This window comes from Gallinula chloropus (assembly GCF_964237585.1).
Source record: "Gallinula chloropus genome assembly, chromosome: 17".
NCBI lineage: Eukaryota > Metazoa > Chordata > Aves > Gruiformes > Rallidae > Gallinula > Gallinula chloropus.
In genome coordinates, this window is record NC_140102.1 from 14,430,743 (window position 1) to 14,450,089 (window position 19,347).

Genomic DNA, 19,347 nt, shown 5'->3' on the forward strand with positions numbered 1-19,347 from the left:
GATGTAGCCTTGAGTGTTGATACTAGAATGTTACTGCTTTCAGGTGAGCTGCTGAGTGCTAGCACTTAGGCTTATGCGCTCTTCCTGAATCCTTAATCTTTACAGATTGGCTTTCCTACAGAAAATCCTGGTGGAATTCCATGTGTGTCATGTGTTTACAGTGTCTCCTAACATTTTTTTGTAGCCCTCCAATGCTCTGGGATAACCAGCCCCTAACAGCTCATCGTCTCAGGAGCTTCTGAGGTTGGGTCTTCACAAGATCTCTGTAGTCACACCAGCCCTGTTTACCCCATCATTTCCCTGGTTTCAGAGCAGACCTGCAATGGTCACCCTTACTTGACCAGCCATGTAGGTCTTCGCAGGGCTGAGGTTCTTAAGGTGCCTGCAGCACCTTGTGAAGCCTGGTGGAGGTTGAGATACTGGTAATTTTAAGGGTGCTTCAGGTTCCACCCTTTGATGGAAGCACAGAGGTGTCTCAGGATATTCCAGTGATACTGAGACTGCAGAGTAACTGAATCCTCGGCCTGGGGGAAGGCAGACAGCAGAGGCTGTTGGATGTAACAGTTCCCTAGCAGTGGTGGCCAGTCCACTGTGGGGGGGTGACCATTGCTGGTGATGTGTTGGGCTCTTCTCTGGGAAAAGGTCATTTAAGCTTCTTCCAAGTCATATGTAGCAAAGAATGTACCAAGGACTTGCTGCTCCTCATGTGTCCTGTGTGGCTTTCTCACAAATCTGGGAAAGCACTAACGAGACTTTAAAGGAAAAACATTCAGGAATAACATTCACAGCTTATTATTCAAAGTTCCAACACTGAAAGCATTTTAAAAGAGCAAAAACTGTCTTCCCTGTTTTCTTTTAGTTGGTTATCAGCTCTGGAAAGTACCAAATGGCTGCAGCACTTGTCTGTGCTTCTGAAATCTGCGCTACTTGTGGTTCATGCCGTGGACCGAGACCAGCGACCAGTCTTGGTGCACTGCTCAGACGGCTGGGACCGAACACCCCAGATAGTGGCCCTGGCCAAACTGCTGCTAGATCCCTATTACAGGACCACAGAGGTTTGTACACTGTCTGTTAGTGCATGAGGTATCTACTGAGCTTGGGCCCTTCTCTGAGGAAGTCTGTCTGTAAATCGCTTTTTTTTTTCCACTGGAAAAGGCACTGAAGCTACCAGGAGGTTACCAAGAGTAGTAGTCTGTAGATGCAGTTACATATAGGTGTAAATCTAGTCTGTCCTTCCAAGAGCAGGTATTATTTTCTCCTTTGCAGTCGTGGCCTGGGCTTCCCCGTATTCAGCTTAGCGATACATGGTACCAAGTGCTCTGTAGTGCAGTTTCCATTACACCACTGCAGCTTCTCAGCTGGCTGGAGATACAAACCCTTTCTCTCCTCTGGGTTTCCCAGCTGTGTGCTTTTCCAGTGTCACGCTTTCATTGTCCTCTGTCAGTTACATCTCTCTTAGTTTCTCAGCCTGAGTTCCTCCCCCCACCATCACTTCCATCTGCTGGCACACACACACAAGATGCTGTTGTTGTCGAGAGCAGAAACGTGTCTCTGAACACCGTGCTGTAAACTGCTGCTTAGAGCTTGGGATGCACGGGCACCACAGATTTAAACTGCAGCAGTGCCTTTTGGGATGAAAATGTGGAAACTTAGATCCTTTTCCATGTGGGTCCTAGAAGTCAGCATCTGTCAGGTCAAAGCGCACTGCTTCGTCCTTGGCAAGGTCCTTCTGGTCCCTCCTAAGAGCTCTGTCCTTCCTGTTCCAAGTGCTAGCACCCTTTTCCTGCCTCTGCATCAGAGGAAGCCATGAACTGTAGCTGTCTATACCAGGATCAGAAACACTTCAGAAAAATGAGCCTGTAACCCTGTCACATTTCAAGCCTTTCAGCCATCAGCTGTTATTTTTGCTCTGATCCCATCCACTGACTTCCTAAGCATGCTTTACAGTTTTTCTTCCCTCTAAGAATGGAAACCTCCCTAACCCAAGGTGGGGTTTAGGTCCTGTAAGAGGAGGCATTGCATTCAGGTGCTTGCTAGGAACTGTTCTGTAATGCCCTTTTCATTTGCATAAGAAATCCACGCAGCTTGACCTTTCATCAACCTTGCGGCTCTGCTGCGGTTGGTACACACGCAGGCGTGGCTGTCCTCTCCTGGTGAATTGTTTGCTTTTATGATGGAGCAATCTGCCCAGCATTCTCAAGGGAGAGCTTTAAAACATCCTCTCCTGTCTGACTGTTGGTTAACACAATCCAGAATGTTTGATCATGATGAAGTTCCTGCCTGGCCCAGATAGGGCTCATCTCAGGAACTTCCCTGACAGTTGTTGAGGACTCAACCTGCCTAATTCCCTTTCCTTGGTAATCTTATCCATCCTGATTTCACTGTGCAGCGTTTTGGAACACAGAGGCAGCAGGTAAAGCAGCAAAGAGAAGTGATGAGGACAGTGCTGAAGGGAAATGGGAGTGAGCGAGGCCACGGCAATGAGGGGGTTCCTATGTCTGACTAAAGAGTGTCTGACTCTTAGAAAAATGGAAGCAGAGAAAAACAAGAACTTCTCATCTCTTCTCTTATTTCTGCAGGGTTTCCAGGTGCTAGTGGAGATGGAGTGGCTGGATTTTGGCCACAAGTTTGCAGATCGCTGTGGCCATGGTGAGAATTCGGATGACCTAAATGAGCGCTGCCCAGTGTTTTTACAGTGGCTGGACTGCGTCCATCAGCTCCAGAGGCAGTTCCCTTGCTCTTTCGAGTTTAACGAAGCATTCCTTGTGAGTTGTGGCTTGAGAGATTGCTGTTTTATAGACTGCTGCTAAACATACCATAGAGCCCTGAGGGGTTTCTGATTTTCCCATCTATCTGTGATACACTGCAGCCTGATAAAGGGAAAGGGAAAACTGCCCAGATACAGTAAAGCACTTGTATACTTCATGGGTCGGTTTGCTCTTAAAACCAAAGCAGGACCTTGAAGGACTTCTTTTAAAGTTTAAAGAAAGAAATAAATTATACCAGTTTAATAGCCTCACCTAAGAGGTGCTGAAATAACTCTGATATGATACATACAAACAGCATAAAAAAGTCATAGTTACTGGCAATAAAACTTCCCCCTGCTTTGATCTTGTTTGGAGTTGAAGGCTCCTTCTCTACAACCAGCCTGCCATTGCCTTTCCATTTGGTTCTTCTGCTGAAGATGTGTAGGATCTATGAGCTCTGCATGTCTGCTTTTGAAACGGACAGCTCTCCTGTTAGACCCTTGCTTGGGATGGTCAGGATCAGTCCTCAAGGCCAGAAAGCAGGTCTCTGGGAAGGTGCCAGTCATTGGCTGCATGACTTGTAATCTGAACAGAAGTTTTTTCTGAGGTGTGTGATCCCCTGAGAGATTTAAAGTACATTCCTGTGATTGTGGGTGAATGGAATTACCACTGGCCAGCTCAGCCGTGTAACCGAGGACATGCATGGTCCCTGCTTAGCTCAGCTGGGAAATGAGATACTGGCTCCACGGCACACTGCTAATCTACAGGAGCCATGTGTGAACATACCCTCAGTATTCTGGCCTCTGTAGAGTAACCCCCCTAATTTATTAGAGTATTGAAGGCCTTGTCTTCATTTAAACGTCTGAATAATCCCCTGGAAGTCATTTATATGCTTATAGTTAAGTTCATGCTACGCTATGACTGGGGCCGCTGCGTGGAGTGAATAACAATCGGGATCTCTGTGCTGCAGTGATGTTTTGTAACAGAGGGATTGTGATTCTCCTCCCTACCCTACAGGGCTAGGAGTTTGAATCAGTGAGACTTTTATGCTTGATTTATGGACAAATATTTTGTATTTTTGTATTTTTCTCTGATTTTGGTTACAATTTTAAGATTCAGCTATGCTTTGGTGGTTCTGCAGTCATTTTAGAAGGATGTATGCAAAACCTGCCAGGTGTGTTTGTATCAGAGCCTTTAGGAAGGGGCTGTACTGCCCTGCCAAGGAAAGGATTGTTCCTCTTTAAGCCTTGAATGTTGATTCTCATGTTGAGCTGGTAATCTTCTGCTGTATAACAGTGTTTGTATCGGTCTGTGCAGGTGAAATTGGTGCAGCACACCTACTCTTGCCTCTTTGGTACATTCCTGTGCAACAATGCGAAAGAGAGAGGAGAAAAACATACTCAGGAACGGACCTGTTCTGTCTGGTCTTTGCTGCGGGCAGCAAACAAAGCCTTCAAAAACCTGCTCTACTCCTCCCAGTCGGAATCTGTATGTATCCTCCGTTCCCCACCGTGTGGGGAGAGTCCCCGTAGGTACAGTGATCTCACAAACACGGCCCTTAAGAGAATAGCTGAGCTTGTAGCAGTGGGACATCATAACGGCTTAACCATTGTGTGAATGCAGCATAGAGAGGGGTATTTACCCAAAAGTGTACTCTGCTCTCCGCATCAACACTTACCTTTGAGTGCTCTGGTTGCTCTAACATTTTAAGCCTTGCATTAGGTTTCCTGACGTTTGAAGAATGGCAGATGTGACCTCAGAAATGTCTCTGTGCTGGAAAAGCATTTTCTGTAACTAGATATTTTGCTTTATTTTTGCAACAGAAAACATTTCAGTGTTTGACAAACAGACCTTTGGGGAGAGCTAAGCTCTGTCAGAGGAGTGCTGTAACATCACGTCCAAGCCTAGACGCTGTGTCTGTATTCATCTTGCATCTAAACAGAGAGAGTTGCTCAGATGATTTAGTATAGCTTTGTTTCTCTTCGTACTTCCATGTTTTCAGTTTGAGTTGATCGTAGCTCACTGAAACTTCTCGGGAAGGGACTCGCTGCTACCTTTGTGTGTTTGATAAAAAGTCACGTAAAGCATTGAGAGATGTGCTGGGGTGGGCATGTGAACAAACAGTCAGTCATCAAATGTCACCAGGAGCAGGACAGCAGAGACTTTTATAAATATTTAAAGCCGCTTTGTTTATAAAAGTATCTGATATCATAAACCTGCCTGTAAGGACTGTGCGGTGCTTTAGCATAGAACAGACTTGGCTTTGAGCTCTTCCTTAGAGTAACATGAAAACCTGACTTAGTGTGAAAAAAGAAAGCATCATGGGTCACAAAAAGATGAATTTTACCTTCCTGTCAGCCCTGTGTGACTGTCTGTCTCCACGGGACACCAGACATGCTGCCTGCACTCAGACTGTGCGCAGAGACCTTTGTCCCTGCGACAGGCGGCAGCAGAGTGAGCCCTTCAAGACTTTCCAACCTGATGTTGTCATCGTAGGAGCGGCTGTGGCAGCTGCCAGCATGAGACACAGATAAATTCAGCTTGTGAGGACTTTTAAAGCTCTGGATGCATCTAAGCTTTCCCTGGAAGTACCTGCAGGTTTGCAGGAGGAGCTCAGAGCTGGCTGTCCTGTCCTTGGGCTGCCCTTACGTCTGCCGCTATGTCCTGCAGTGTCGATGCAGCCTCGGTGACTTGGCCTCTCGGTGGAGGTCACGCTGTACTGTACTAAGCTAATTAGGGTAATTTGTGTGTATGTGGGAGTTTGGGTAATTCCCTGTCTCCTCTGTGTCTTGTTGTGGCTTTACTTTGGCTGTTGAAAGGTGCCACTCTGATGTAGCCACATCTGTTCTGAAGCCGTGGTTATTTAAGAGCAGTGTCTACCCAACCAGGCTGCCCCACAGCCACCCTCCTGCTCCATGCCAGGAAACTTGGCTGGTTCTCTGCTGTTCCACGTGAAAGTTGCCTGGGAAAGGAGTGGGATTGATAGTGACCCATGGTGGTTTTAAACCGAACCAGAAAGCATATTCCAGTCAGGGTATCCCTTGCAAGAGCCAGCTGCCTCTTCAGCTAAGTATTTCTGCACGTATTTAATTTTCAATGTGCGAGTGCTTTCGTTGAAGACAGGGCTAGCTTTGATGGGCTGGAGCCTGTGGAAGGAGGTTATTAGTTCAGCTCTCACATGGCGTGGTGTAATGCGAAGTACAAGGAAATCTCTGCGCTAACAAGGGGCTGCTGAATTCTTTGGCAGTTTAAATTGCTCAGAAGCATTATTAAGGTGTGGATTCACACAGAGCACATTGCAGTAATTCATTCATGAGGAGCTGAAAGCTGGCATTGTTAGGCCTCAGCCTCTGTCTCTGAAAGAGAAGATAATTCTATATCCAAGTGTAAGTGATTAAAAATGCCGTAGCTGCTCGTTGCCCTTCAGCGTTATCTAGCGACCCAGCAAAGCCTCCCAACTGCAAACCCCAACAGTCAGCTGCCAGCTCTGAGCGCTTCTCCTCTGCTTTTGGGGAGTGAACAGGTTACCTCTTCTGACCTGTGTGTGTTCTCCCCTCTCAGGTGCTGTATCCAGTGTGCCATGTGCGTAATTTAATGCTCTGGAGTGCTGTTTACCTGCCGTGCTCTTCCCCCTCTACGCCCGCTGATGACACCTGCGCCCCATACCCTGTTCCAGGCTCTAGCCCTGAAGATCAGCCTCTGGGCAGGTGAGCCTAGAGCCCAGAAATCCCACCCTGTAAAGTAAGATCAACAGAGAATATTGTGGGATATAAAGAGGAGAATACGTGGGGTGGGGGGGGAAGTACTTTTCATGGGCTTATTTGCAGGACTGTTTGCCTGACGTACCCAAAACTGTTGTCGTTTCCGTTGGGAAAGCTGTGAAGTTTCAGAGGTGACAGCACAACAGGGAGAGAAGATCAGCAAATAGAATTAAGCTGTGGGTATTGCATCGCCCTGTAGGATTCCTTAAACCCTTGTGGGAATCAAGCTTTCCTTTGGTTATCTCAAATTTGAGTTGGGTTTCTGTGTTGTGTAACTGTTCCTTTGGTTTTTTTGTACCGAGCACATGTTCATTAGGAGGTGGGACAGACTAAAAGCATTTGGGCTTTGTGGTGAAGGGATTATTTCAGGCGTGTTTGAAGTCTGATTGAATATGTTTTCCTGATGGCAAACAAAGAAAGTACTGAAGCAGCGCTGCACTACAGATGGTCAGAATGTGCTTCTAGATGATGCTTCACAGAAGTCCATGAGTCAGCATATTGTTGCTGTCTTAATTGTGGGGGGGAGTCTTTAAACCATAGTAGCTAAGCACTTTAAAATATATCCCTTGACTCTGGATTGATTATTTGTGCCTTTACAGGTTACCAAAGACAAGATCATTTGACAATCTGACAACAGCCTGTGATAGCAGCGTGCCTACAACCAATCGACGTAGTAGCGACCCCAGTCTCAATGAGAAGTGGCAAGAGCACCGCCGGTCCCTGGAGCTGAGCAGCCTCGGGAACCCTGGGGATGATCCCTTCGATGGGGATGGCCTGAGTAAACAAGGCAGGGCTCCAGTTGGAGCAGAACTCTCTGTTGCTGCTGGTGTGGCAGAGGGACAGATGGAGAACATTTTGCAGGAGGCCACTAAAGATGATGTTGGTCTGGAGGAGCACTTAAGGGGTAGCCTAGAGACAGCAGGTAAAGGGGTTGAGGTTGCCCTGGACAAGGAGAAGAGAACTGAAAGTCTACACGGGTATGTCAGTGACTTCTGTGGAAAGGCTGAGGTGGATAAAGGCATTGTAACGAACAATCCGGTAGCCAACAACCCACATCCACTTTCACAAGGTGTTTTGGAGCTTGAAGGACAACAGGATGAGCATCCTGATCTTAGTAACACCATCCAGAAGTTACCTCGGGTGAAAGGACTACCGGCTGTTCCTCTAGAGGGCTTTGTAAATAGAGACGCTCAAAGGAACCCGGAGGAGGAAGGTGCTGGCAAACCCGAAGGAGAAGCAGAGAGCCCGTACAGCACAGCCCAGGCCAGCCTCCCACTGCCCCTCACAGCCCCACATGAGGCAAGAACATCCAACATTGAAAGTTCTACAGAAACCTTAACGGAGAATGAAGTGAAGCAAGAGCTTGTTTCTAAGGGCCCTTGCCACAGGCCACACCAGATCTCCAACAGCGCTGACGAGCTTCCTAGAACTATTGAGAACAGGCCGGAGGGGGAGAGCACGCTAGAACTCCAAAAGCTGGGGGCAAAAGTGCATAGGACTTCTGGTAGCAGCAACACACACCTCCCGATGCCTTCCCCTTGTGCCTTGCCTTTAGCTGAATGTAAAGATGAGATTGTGTGTAACGGAGAGCTGGAGCCTGAGAACAAGATGGCAGAGAAGCCTGCGGGGTTTAGCATCGCCCAGAAGTACCATGCGACGAACGGGCACTGCGTGAATGGAGAGGACGGTAGGATCAAAGCCTCTCTGAGTCGGCAGGTCTCCACGGCTAGCTGCAGTTCTGCACAGTTTCACTTGAGGAACTTGCACCAAAAATGGATGCTCAGTCATCTTGGTAAGCAGCAGGCAGCCAGCAGCCCAGACCAACCTGCCAGAAGTCACCTGGACGATGATGGGATGCCTGTCTACACTGATGTCATCCAGCAGCGCCTGCGCCAGATAGAAACTGGACATCAGCAAGAAGTGGAGACCTTGAAGAAGCAAGTGCAAGAGTTGAAGAGCCGTCTGGAGAGCCAGTACCTGAACAGCTCCTTGCGTCTCAACGGTGATTATGGAGACGAAGTGGTAAGTGAGATGGGAACTGGCCACCACTGGAAGCAATGGGCTAGTCAGTCACATTCTGGATCTCACCAGCTCTTGGTTCGCTAGGCAGGCAGTGATTATTTGGCCATATGGGCTTGTACAAACCACTTGAGGTTATTCTGAAGCAAGCAAACATACACAGCAAGTGGCAGTTAGTGACAGCCCAACACCTTTGCTCCAGTTTGGTTTGCCTGTAAACATAGCACAGGTTTATTTCGCAATGGGTGTTCCACTGTGTACTCACACACACCTGCACTGGCCCACTCCAGAGAGTGTTTATTTTACCACTGTATATTTTCCTAAGGATGTGGATGTGCTGGTTGGGACAAGAGCACTTTGTGCTTTGGTTGCTTGGGGTGCAAAAGGTGCAGCAGCGCCTGCTCTGTTCACTCAAACCCGTTGAGTTCCTGGCATCCCCTTTTCAGATGGAGGGCCTGCTCAAGGCTTGTTAACTGGAATAAATTAAGAGCTTTTGTGACAGCACGATGTCAGCAAGGGCTTTTTCTCAACAAATTTCAGAATTTGAAGGGAGCTTTCAGCCTGTTAAGGTTTTAAACTGAGCTTTTAAAGTCATAAAAGTGGAGGCTGACGTTGAGGTGTGATTCAAACGCAGTGTGATTTCCGTAGCTATTAAACGCTCTGTGTAGTGATGGTGGCAAGAGACATTGTAGTGCAGTTCCGAGTTCAGGATCTCAGCAATGAGCAAGCTTTCTATATGTGTCTTTGGATTTTTAAGTCACTGCTCCCCTGATGATTTTTTACCTGATTTTTCTCCTCTTTTGACTACAAAGTAATAATAAAAAGTTAGAAGAAATCCAGTCACTGGCTTTATGCTGTTGCTGGAAGGGAGCTCCTGTTCAGAGAACAAGCCTTTGACTTCAAGTAGCTGTAAAACTTGGGATTTGTTAGTTAAATATAAGAAATGAAGAGGGAAGAGCTGTGAGAGGAGGAAAGGGGCACAAAGGGGAAGGTGGCAAGACATAGAATCCCTGAAACGGGGCTTGTATCATCCTGTGGGTTTGAACATGGGGCAGAGCGTTGCCTGGGTGTACCATGGTTTATATGCTTGCAAAATTGGGGCTGGGAGGGAACTGCATATGCCAGAGGTTTCCAGCTTTAATTTGATCTTGTTTGGAAGTGGCAGAGGTGCTGGATAGTCCCAGGTACATTTATTAGGAAAAATACCCAGAGCCTTCTTGGCTGTTCCCATAGGAGAGCACAGCACTAAGCGCTGCTCTTGGACATCTTTCAGCTCCGAGCCCTTTCAGCCAGGTGTGACATCCCTCACCAGCAGAACGGTGGGTTCCTTGGACAATGTTGGTGCTTTGCCTTCGTTTATCATCATCCTGGGTTTTAAGGGCCTTTGCAGCCTGCAGCATAGGGCTGGATGTGACCACATGCCCTCCTCTAGAAAATACAGGCTTTAGAAATCTGATCCCTGCCTCAGTTTGGGTGTAACAGGTTTTCCTCTGGAGCTCCCGAGCTGCCCACTTCCCAGCAGAAGGAGATGGATGGTCCCTCAAAATTTCTGGATGGTTTTGATGTATTTTAAGGGCTGACTAAATTTTAAGTCAGTTAAAAAGCAACTCTACCTGGCTAGGCTATATTAAAGAAGGATTATTCCCAAAAAACTATATACAGCTCAAATTCTGAGCATCCCATGCATGATTTGGCTTGTATTTTCCCAGATTTTTTTTTTTAACAGAAGTATCTTAAGTATTACTAGTCTTAGTCTTGAAAGTGAAACAGCCTTGGGAAGAAAATGTGCCCGTGGAATTGGAGTCACTGATAGCAGCTTTTTTGTCTCATCACCCAAAGTGTTGGCAGAACCCTGTGCTAACACAACAGAAAACAGAGAGAAAATCCATTTTCCCTTACATCAGAGGGTCAGAAGGTGACCTGCTTGGGTTTTTTGTGTGGTTTTGCAATTTACCACTGAAGCAACCTCTTCATAGTGCCCATTTAGAGTCCTGCTCCAAAAGGTGCCCTTGCCCTTGCTGCCAGGTGTGCGCTGTAGGTAGGTGCCTGGATGTGACCCTTGCCCTTCCGATGCAGCACCGCCTGCTCTCTCTTAGCAGGGGATAACCTTTCCACACCTGCCCACAACTGTCCAGCTTTGATTTGTATGGAGGTAGGACTATGGGAAGGTTCTGTTCAGCTGTGTTTGTTTGCCAACAGACTTCTATACCCGACTCGGAAAGCAATCTGGATCAGAACTGCTTGTCTCGCTGCAGCACAGAGATTTTCTCTGAAGCCAGCTGGGAGCAGGTGGATAAACAGGACACAGAGGTACAGACTAAATCCCTGTAAATCACTCGTTCTTCTGGTAGGATGGGATATTCATAACTCAAATTACCCTGTGGCCTTTGGGGGCATCAGCTTCCTGTCAGCTATCTTCCCTGCGTTTCACTTGTCTCTTGTACTTTAATGATGAGTACCTGTGCCTATGAGCCCTCTGCTCTGTGTGAGAACTCTGAGGAGCTGTGAAAGGGATGGGGAGCTAAAGGAGCTTTAGGTGGACACCTGCTTGATGAATATTCTCAGCCTGCATACGTTTCAAAACCCCAGGAATTGGACTGTATGGTTTAACTTCTGTTTGTGTGAGGGGAATTCAGTTCTCAAAGGGAAATCCATTCTCAGGGGAAGGTTTCTGTCCTCTCTCTCCAGCTGCTGCAAACACCATGTTTGTGCTCTTAAAATAAAACAAGCGCTTCCCTCCTGGCGCTTCGAATTTGTGTGTGCAGATCAGATGGCTTTGTCTCTAATTAATTGCCCTCTCCTTGACAAAACTGGCTTTTATTTCCCCCAGGTGACACGATGGCTTCCAGACCACCTGGCTGCACACTGCTATGGCTGCGACAGCACGTTCTGGCTTGCCAGCAGGAAGCACCACTGCAGGTAACCCCTGCGCCCACGGTGGGTAGGAGGGAGGGAGGTGTGGCTGTGCTGGGATCCTTCCCTCCCTCCTTAAACCAGGGAAGGGTTTTCTTTGCCCCAGAATTCCTTTCTCAGGAACTCTCACATGTGGTGTTAGAGTAAGGTTGGGCACACTCTGAGTAACCCAGAGCTTTGGAAGAACAGAACGGTTTCTCCTGTTGAGTTGCAGTTCAGAGTTTATCTTTAAAAAGCCACCCCAGCCTAAACATCCTACCCATTTTCCCCAAACTGCATTTGGAGGCAGCTATTTATTTTAAGTATTTTTTGAAAAATAAGGGCCTGCCATTTTAGCATTCAGTGACTCAATACTGCAACTATTTGAGTAGCATCTTCTTCCCATAATGGGTCCAAAACTTCCTCCTTTCCTTCTCCAACCAGTCTTCCCTTTGCTTTGAATTGCTCTTGGAAGAGATTCTGAACAGGACACCTCTGAAAGAGGAGTTTTCTGGATTACTCTTTGCCCAACACATTGCCAGCAGAGGCTACAGCAGCCAATGCAGCCGGCAGGGGCTAGTGAAGGGCGGGCAGCTGAGGCCTTTTGATGAGGTCATGGCCCAGCTGAAGGCAGAGAATCTCAGATTTCTACGTTCTACTTCAAAGAAATTCCCCTTCCTGGTTTCTGGACATGAGAACTATTAGAAGAAGCATCATTTAAATAAATGACAGCTATCCCATTTTGATGCTTCATTGCTTTTCGAGTTGCAGAGCATTCCAAACATCTCTCCTGGTTTGTGTCCTTTCCCTGTTTTCTCTGTGTAGGCTCCCTGTAAAGATGACCAAAGCCAGGGAAGAATGAACACGAGCTGAACAGCTCTTCTTTTTTTGTTTTCACATTCACTGTGTTTGTGGCCCATTTGTACATCTTAAGGCTTCAGGTCTCACACAACGTGGAGCTGCCTGTTCTGGAAGAGTTAGATGTTCTCCTTTGTCCTTGTCCGAGCAGTGTCTGTCGTGAGGTGTGCCTAGCAGCACTGTCACCCTGCCTCCCTGGGCAGGGGGACCTTGGGCACCTGTGTTCAGTCTCCCCAGCCAGGGCTCTGCAGAACTCCTGGCACATGGGATACACATGGGACACGCAACACTGAGTAGTTACGCGGGCTCTGGGCTTTGAGCCTGGCTGCAAGTTTCCCTTTAGAGTCTTCGTTCCTCCATCTTCTAAACCTCTGACCCGGGTTGCCCAGGCCAACCACATAAGCTCCAGCTGCTCATGGTAGAGCCTGGCCAGGAATGGCAGCTGACAGGAAAACCTGAGTATTGCCACAAGTATTTCCAAAACCCCAGTGCCGAGCAGGGGTCTGCTCACTGTCTTACCCAAGGGTGGAAGTGAGTCAGGACCCCTACGCACAGAGGCCTCGAGCAGGATGAGAATACCCAACTGCTGCTTTTGCTGGTTCCCCTCTGAGCTCTCTCTCCCCTCCTTGCAGGGACAGTGAACGTGTGGGTCAGATCTGGTGAGCATTTCCAACAGCCTCTGTCTGTTGTCCGTCTGCGGTTTCATGGTAACTTCTCCAAACTAACCCGGCCTGTTTCCCCTCTGTGTTTCCTGCTTGCCCAGCAGTAAGTTGGGGTGGCTGGCACAGTCTGTTGGATGTTTGGCTCTCTGTGAACGGGCCCCTCTCCTCACAGCAAGGCACTGAGGGCTTGGCTTTCAGTAGCTTGAACTGGGGTGTGGATCACACTAACCCTCGCCATCAGTAAGTTGTGTGTCTGAGTAACGGCGGATGCTTCCCCGCTAACCGAGCAGAGACTCTGAGTTCAGCTGTGATGCCATGGCAATTTTTGGCCTTATTTTTGGGGTAAGCCCACATGTGCTCAAACAATTCTGTCACTGTGCAGTGTAGTGACAAAAAACCTGCCACTTGTTTTAGAAGGACTGAAAATACTGTGGCAGCACTGGGTGGTGCAGAGCTGGTAGAGGGTTTGTACCACCAAAGCAGTAGGTAAATATCCATGGCTTAGAGGAGGAAGTGTTGGTAGCCTGGTTTGAAGTCCCTGTTCCTTAAAGGAGAGATAGCACCTTTGCAGCGTGTTTTTTACTGCCTCTCTTTAATCTCTCAAGCAAAGCAGAGAAGTTCTGGGATAGAGTTGTTCAGATCCTTCCAAAGCTTGGGGGAGAACAGTTCCAGACCTCTGTTACCTCTCTGAGAGGGATCAAACAACAAAAAAAAAAAGCCCCAAACATGTTACATAGCTGATGAGCTACAACAAACAAATATTGATTTAATCCCTCTGGCTCTTTTTTTTGACCTCATCTGTCAGCCACGAGCTGCTGCTGGGTAACAGCCCCGTGAGCAGCAGAGCTGTGGGCTGCGGCCCTGCATCTCTGTGAGGTGTCTCCATACAGCTCCTCACAGGACTCGCTCCTGCTGCTTTTTCTGCTGGTTGTTTCTCAGAGGGTCCTTCAGGTGACTTCAGAACCGCCGCAGAAAGGCTTGCCCATGTCCGCTTCCTCGCGCTAGGGCTGTGGCAGGGAGACCAAACCGAGCTCGCTGAAGTGAGAAATGGGATTTCTCTGCTGCCTCTTTCCCCATCAGTCACCAGCATCTGGAAATCTCATCTCTTGGCAGAGAAGGATTAATGGGAGCCGTGGGGCGTAGCAGAGCTCTCTGTCAGTCTCTTGGCAGCAGCAGACCTTTCCTAGCTCAAAACTGCGATGGCACAAACCCCCGATGCCAGAGAGTTAATGCCAGGGGCATTGGGCGTGGAGGGACACGTGCAGAACTGAGGTGCCCAGAGTGCTGTTCTGAACCCCATGTGGGAAGCAATGAGTTGGAGGACGGGGTGCTGCAGTGCTCAGCAGCCCAGCTTGAGCAGAAGCAGGGGCTGAGGGGGCTGCCAGAGGAGAAGGTGATTATTTTCAAGAGTTAAATTTTACCCCTGCCTCTTGCGAGGTGCATGTGCCGGCGTGGCTCCACCAGCTGACACCTGACAACGCGTGTGAGCGCGCTCACCCTGCCGCAGCGTGGCTGCGTTTCGGAGCATGACATACCTGGCTGCCCGTCTCACGGCTTTGCATGGTCCTTGCTGACTCAGTTTGACTCTACGCAGAGGCGCGGGACTGGGGAGCCAGCGCTGCTGGGGCGACAGGAGGATTCCATCAGCTGAGACTGGTCTTAACTTTTTTCATCTGTCCCCTGCTGCAACTTCCCAGCCATGTGCTTGAAAGGAGCAGAAGGAAGTGTCTGTGCTGTCTGCAGCAGCACACCCTTGTAGGAGAGTGGAGGAGCAGATTCTTTCCTCCCTCAGGACTGCTGTATCCCGCCTGTCTCTAACAGAAAGCTGGGTGGGGATGAGCAGCACGTTCCCCACACCTTCATTCAGGAAGGCCTCTTGTTTGCTGTCCCACAGTGTGCTCGTGGCTGTGTGCCCCTCGGGAGCCGGGGCAGTGATGAGTAGCACCCTGCTCCCCTGGTTCAGGGGAGGGAGCAGACCCCTGTTCCCTGAGGAGGGTTCCCTCCAGTCTGGCACAGGGCAGTGCTGTACAGAAGAGCCCTCACCAGAGATGCCTAACGAGCTGTAATTCCTCACTGCAGTTTGTGCTGGGCTCCTTTCCGGTGGCCGCTCCCCAGAGCTCCCCTTCAGCTTTCCAGGCGAGCAGCACAGGGTGCAGACACATCGGAGGGAGCCTGCAGCGTTCTGACCCCGTCGCAACACCAAACAGTTTAACTTCAGAACTGGGGTACCTTTGTCAAACTGCTGCTAACATTCTCTTTTCCTTTTCTCCCCCTCCCGGTACAAGGAATTGCGGGAACGTGTTCTGCTCCAGTTGCTGTAACCAGAAGGTGCCCGTTCCCAGTCAGCAGCTCTTTGAACCCAGCAGAGTCTGCAAGTCGTGCTACAGCAGCTTGCACCCCAGCGGTTCCAGCCTTGATCTCGAACTGGATAAACCCATCACTGCCACATCAAACTAAAGTTCTGGCCTGGGAGCAGCCGGGGAGCAGCCGTGCCGACTCTCCCCCGAGAGACACGCAGATTCCCAGGGGGCTGAGGCTGGGAGGACGCGGGAGCCGTGCACTTTGGAGGTTGGGCCGTGGGACGCTGCTCGGCGGGACGGACTTCAAGGACGTACCGCTGGATTGCGGGGTTCTCCTTTTCCAGCTGTTCCCCCTCCCCTCTCTGCCCTATCCGTGTGTATGTGTCTACGCGCGTGCGTGTGTGTATATAATAATATATATATATGTTTGTTTGCTGGAAGATTGTGCAGGTGGGAAGGGAGCTGGTGCCAGAACCAGGTTTCCAGGTTGTATTTTAACTGTCCCACTGCTGGACTGTTGCAGACAGATGGTGTCGCGGAGGAAAGGAGAAGAGGGGAATTGGTGCCGCCAGCGTGCAGAGCATTGAATACCTGTAGCATCAGTGCTAGAGCTTTCAATCACTCCCATTACTTCCAAACAAGAAACTGCTGTTTGGGAACCTGTTGCTGCTAGAAGAAATGGGAACCTCCTTCCCAAGAGAGCACTCTCCCTCTCTGTTCTTAGAGTGGGCTTAGTTATCCTCGCTGCGTGCAGGGGCAATCGCGGGTTTCCGCACTCAGCAGCTCGGTGCGTGCACACACAATCCCTGTGCTGTGGCCATCAGCCCTGCAGCCGTGGCACCGAGGGGAAGCACCTGCTTCTTGGGGAGAGCTGAGAAAGGGATTGAGCCAGCTGCCAGGCTGAGATGGGCTTCACACAACGCTGCCGCCTCTCTCTGAAGTTCTGTCAATGCAATGTGCTATTTAAAACCGAGTGGGAAAGTAGAAGACCTTCGACTTCCACCCCTGCCCCATCTGTAGGGTGGGTTACTGGATGCAGAGCTACTTTTAGAGCCGTGCACTTGTCGTGGTTCCTGCAGCTGGGCCGTCACGTGCCGTTGTTCAGACTCGCACTTTAATGAGACTATCCAAACGCACGGGAGCGCAACTGCGATAGGCTGGGGCTTCCGCCGGGCTGGGTCCCCAAGGAGCGCGCTGGTGCTTCTAACGCTCCTGGGACATCTCCTCTCTTTTGGTCTCTCTTGGATCTACCCCGGATAGGAAACACCCACCTGAGGGTTTTATAAAGACCTACAGTCCATCGTGGTGGATTCCCCTTCTTCCTTCTGTCCCAGTCCGAGTTGCTTCAAAGGTCACCTCATTAAAGTGTGAATCTCTTGAATATGTTTTTAAGTGAGTGTTAGGTACTTCTCCCCTCTTCTGACAGAGCCTGCTTCGTGCCGTTTGGCGAGGATGAAACATAGAGATCCTGCTTTGCAGTGTGTCGCCTCGATGGAGTTACAGCTTCTCTGGTGATACTCCCAAGAACACCACAAAGTCCTGCTGGAGTATTTGAGAGTTTTAAATGCAAAACCCCAGAATCCAAGAAACCTCGGGAAAGGAGCGCTTCCCTTCCCTGGAATGTCAGAATCACACCATCCAAAGCGAGTAGCACACGGAGAAGACAATCTCAGAGTATTTGTTAGGCCTGATGGGGAAGAGAAGTGGTGAGGTGTTTTAGTTTCAGCTGTGAACTTCCCACACCCTTTTTCGAGGGTCGTTACACTGCTGCGGTGTGAGCTGAAGATGCCCAAGACAAAGATGAAGGTCCAAGGAGGCCGGGTTTTTCAGCAGCCCGTGTCCCTGCGGGGAGGGGGCTGCCAGCAAAACACCTCGGGATCTCCCTGGTACCGGTTGTGAAAGGTTTTCCAGACCATCAGGAGGGAAGAGAGAGGAAAAAGAGCTGGGTTCTCTGGTCGAGTTAGGTCTGTGAGTATTCGTTCTGAAACCAGTTGGGGTAGAGCTGTAGATGCTGAGTTCCACATCAAGCAGAGGAGCAGGAGAAGGGCGACGCGTGGCTCCTGCTCTTCCCTGGAGGGACTGAGGAGGAGTTAGACATTGGGGTACGCAGGGCAGCGCTGTGTGCCAATGTTGGGGTAACATAGGGCAGCACTGTGTGCCAGTGTTGGGGTACGCAGGGCAGCACTGTGTGCCAGTGTTGGGGTAACACAGAGCAGCGCTGTGTGCCGATGTTGGGGTACATAGGGCAGCGCTGTGTGCCAGTGTTGGGGTACGCAGGGCAGCACTGTGTGCCAGTGTTGGGGTAACACAGAGCAGCGCTGTGTGCCGATGTTGGGGTACATAGGGCAGCGCTGTGTGCCAGTGTTGGGGTACGCAGGGCAGCACTGTGTGCCAGTGTTGGGGTAACACAGGGCAGCGCTGTGTGCCGATGTTGGGGTACATAGGGCAGCGCTGTGTGCTGATGTTGGGGTACATAGGGCAGCGCTGTGTGCTGATGTTGGGGTAACACAGGGCAGCGCTGTGTGCCAGTGTTGGGGTACATAGGGCAGCGCTGTGTGCTGATGTTGGGGTACATAGGGCAGCGCTGTGTGCTGATGTTGGGGTACATAGGGCAGCGCTGTGTGCTGATGTTGGGGTAACACAGGGCAGCGCTGTGTGCCAGTGTTGGGGCAGGTAGGGCAGCGCTGTGTGCCGATGCTGGGGTACGCGGGGCAGTGCTGTGTGCTGATGTTGGGGTACATGGGGCAGCGCTGTGTGCTGATGTTGGGGTACATGGGGCAGCGCTGTGTGCCGGTGTTGGGGTAACACGGGGCAGCACTGTGTGCCGATGCTGGGGTACACGGGGCAGCACTGTGTGCCGATGCTGGGGTACACGGGGCAGCACTGTGTGCCGGTGTTGAGGTAACACAGGGCAGCACTGTGTGCCAGTGTTGGGGTACGCAGGGCAGCGCTGTGTGCCGATGTCAGGCGGGTTTGTGGTGCAGATGGAAACAGAGTGTAAGATTCTGCAGTTGTGTTGCCAGGTGCCAAGAGGTTCTGATACGGGTTTGGGGTCTGGGATGTACAGTGTGAATAAATGCTTGCGGCTCTTTAGTCTTTTTTTGATCGATGAAGCACTTTTTTTATTAATATTATTTTTCTTTGTATGTAAAGGAGGAACCAGTATCTCTCCATAGCTGTACATATAACCGGTCTCTCCTCAAGAGAGTAAAGTGCTCCTATATTTTTCATTTTTGTCAAAGCGAGAAGTAAATACTTTAGAATTGTTAAATATATAAATAAAAGTGAATAAAGTTTAGACTTTTGCATGGGAGCATTTGCTAACACACTTGCTAATTCTTTATTTTTCTCTCCTCCGTAGGGGGTAAATCTGGGGTTCAGCAGGAACATCGAGGCCTCTGAGAAAGGAGGCTGCAGCAGGCCACCTCTTCCTTTCTTGTCCACTCCCCGTGTTCGGAAGGAACAACAAACTGTTGCTCCTGAACTTAGAAAGAAAAGAAAATAATAAATTTAAGCTTGGTTTTCCTGATGTGAGAGTTCCAGGGTGGGGGGAAAGGCCCAAACCACATGCACTGCTAAAGATCCATGTGTCCACAGGTGGGGCAGCAGCAGCCCCGGCCTCTCCCTGGCAGGCAGCACAGGAGCTGCTCAGCAGCTGGGTGGGGATTAAGTTATCACTTAATCACATTAGTTATGGCTTAATTGTACATGGGGGAGGTGTGGCAGTGTGTAGGGTGGAAAAGCAGAGGGTGTTGGTGTGGGGGAGGGGTGGGGAAGCTCCATCTCCCCAGGAGAGGCTGTCAGTGGGGATGAGTCCCACGCTGGGAGAGTCTTTTGAGCTGTTACCAGGCTGCCGAGGGCAAAGCTGGGCAGGTTCAGGGCCCGTTGAACAGCGTGCAGGGTGTTTAAGGGTGGTTGGTAATCACAGCTCTGACAGACCCTGAGTTAGCGCGAGGGTTTGAGAACCATCCCTGGAGTCAGTCAGAAGGGAGTGGGACGTGGGGGCAGCAGCTCCGCTCTGGTGTAAGATCCCAACCAGGGATCACATGGTCCTTGGAGCTGCCCTCAGCTGGGTCTTGTCACTGCTGTGATCAGAACTGGCCTGGTG

At 49.8% G+C, this 19,347-nt stretch overlaps 1 protein-coding gene and 1 long non-coding RNA gene across 2 annotated transcripts in view; both read left to right on the top strand.

The window, feature by feature from the left end:
- The window catches only part of MTMR3 (myotubularin related protein 3), a 45,999-nt gene extending 30,318 nt beyond the window's left edge, over positions 1 to 15,681 (top strand). The window contains exons 12-19 of the mRNA XM_084272155.1: positions 860 to 1,055; positions 2,580 to 2,765; positions 4,065 to 4,235; positions 6,309 to 6,454; positions 7,108 to 8,530; positions 10,727 to 10,837; positions 11,358 to 11,446; positions 15,225 to 15,681. Coding sequence (XP_084128281.1) covers positions 860 to 1,055; positions 2,580 to 2,765; positions 4,065 to 4,235; positions 6,309 to 6,454; positions 7,108 to 8,530; positions 10,727 to 10,837; positions 11,358 to 11,446; positions 15,225 to 15,396 — 2,494 coding nt within the window. The 3' untranslated portion in view covers positions 15,397 to 15,681. The remainder of the gene's footprint in view (positions 1 to 859; positions 1,056 to 2,579; positions 2,766 to 4,064; positions 4,236 to 6,308; positions 6,455 to 7,107; positions 8,531 to 10,726; positions 10,838 to 11,357; positions 11,447 to 15,224) is intronic.
- Positions 15,682 to 15,720: 39 nt separating this feature from the next.
- On the top strand, positions 15,721 to 18,552 carry LOC311198100. Its single transcript, XR_014617683.1, has 2 exons — positions 15,721 to 18,107; positions 18,141 to 18,552. It is a non-coding gene; the product is annotated as an uncharacterized lncRNA (long non-coding RNA).
- Positions 18,553 to 19,347: the final 795 nt, after the last annotated feature.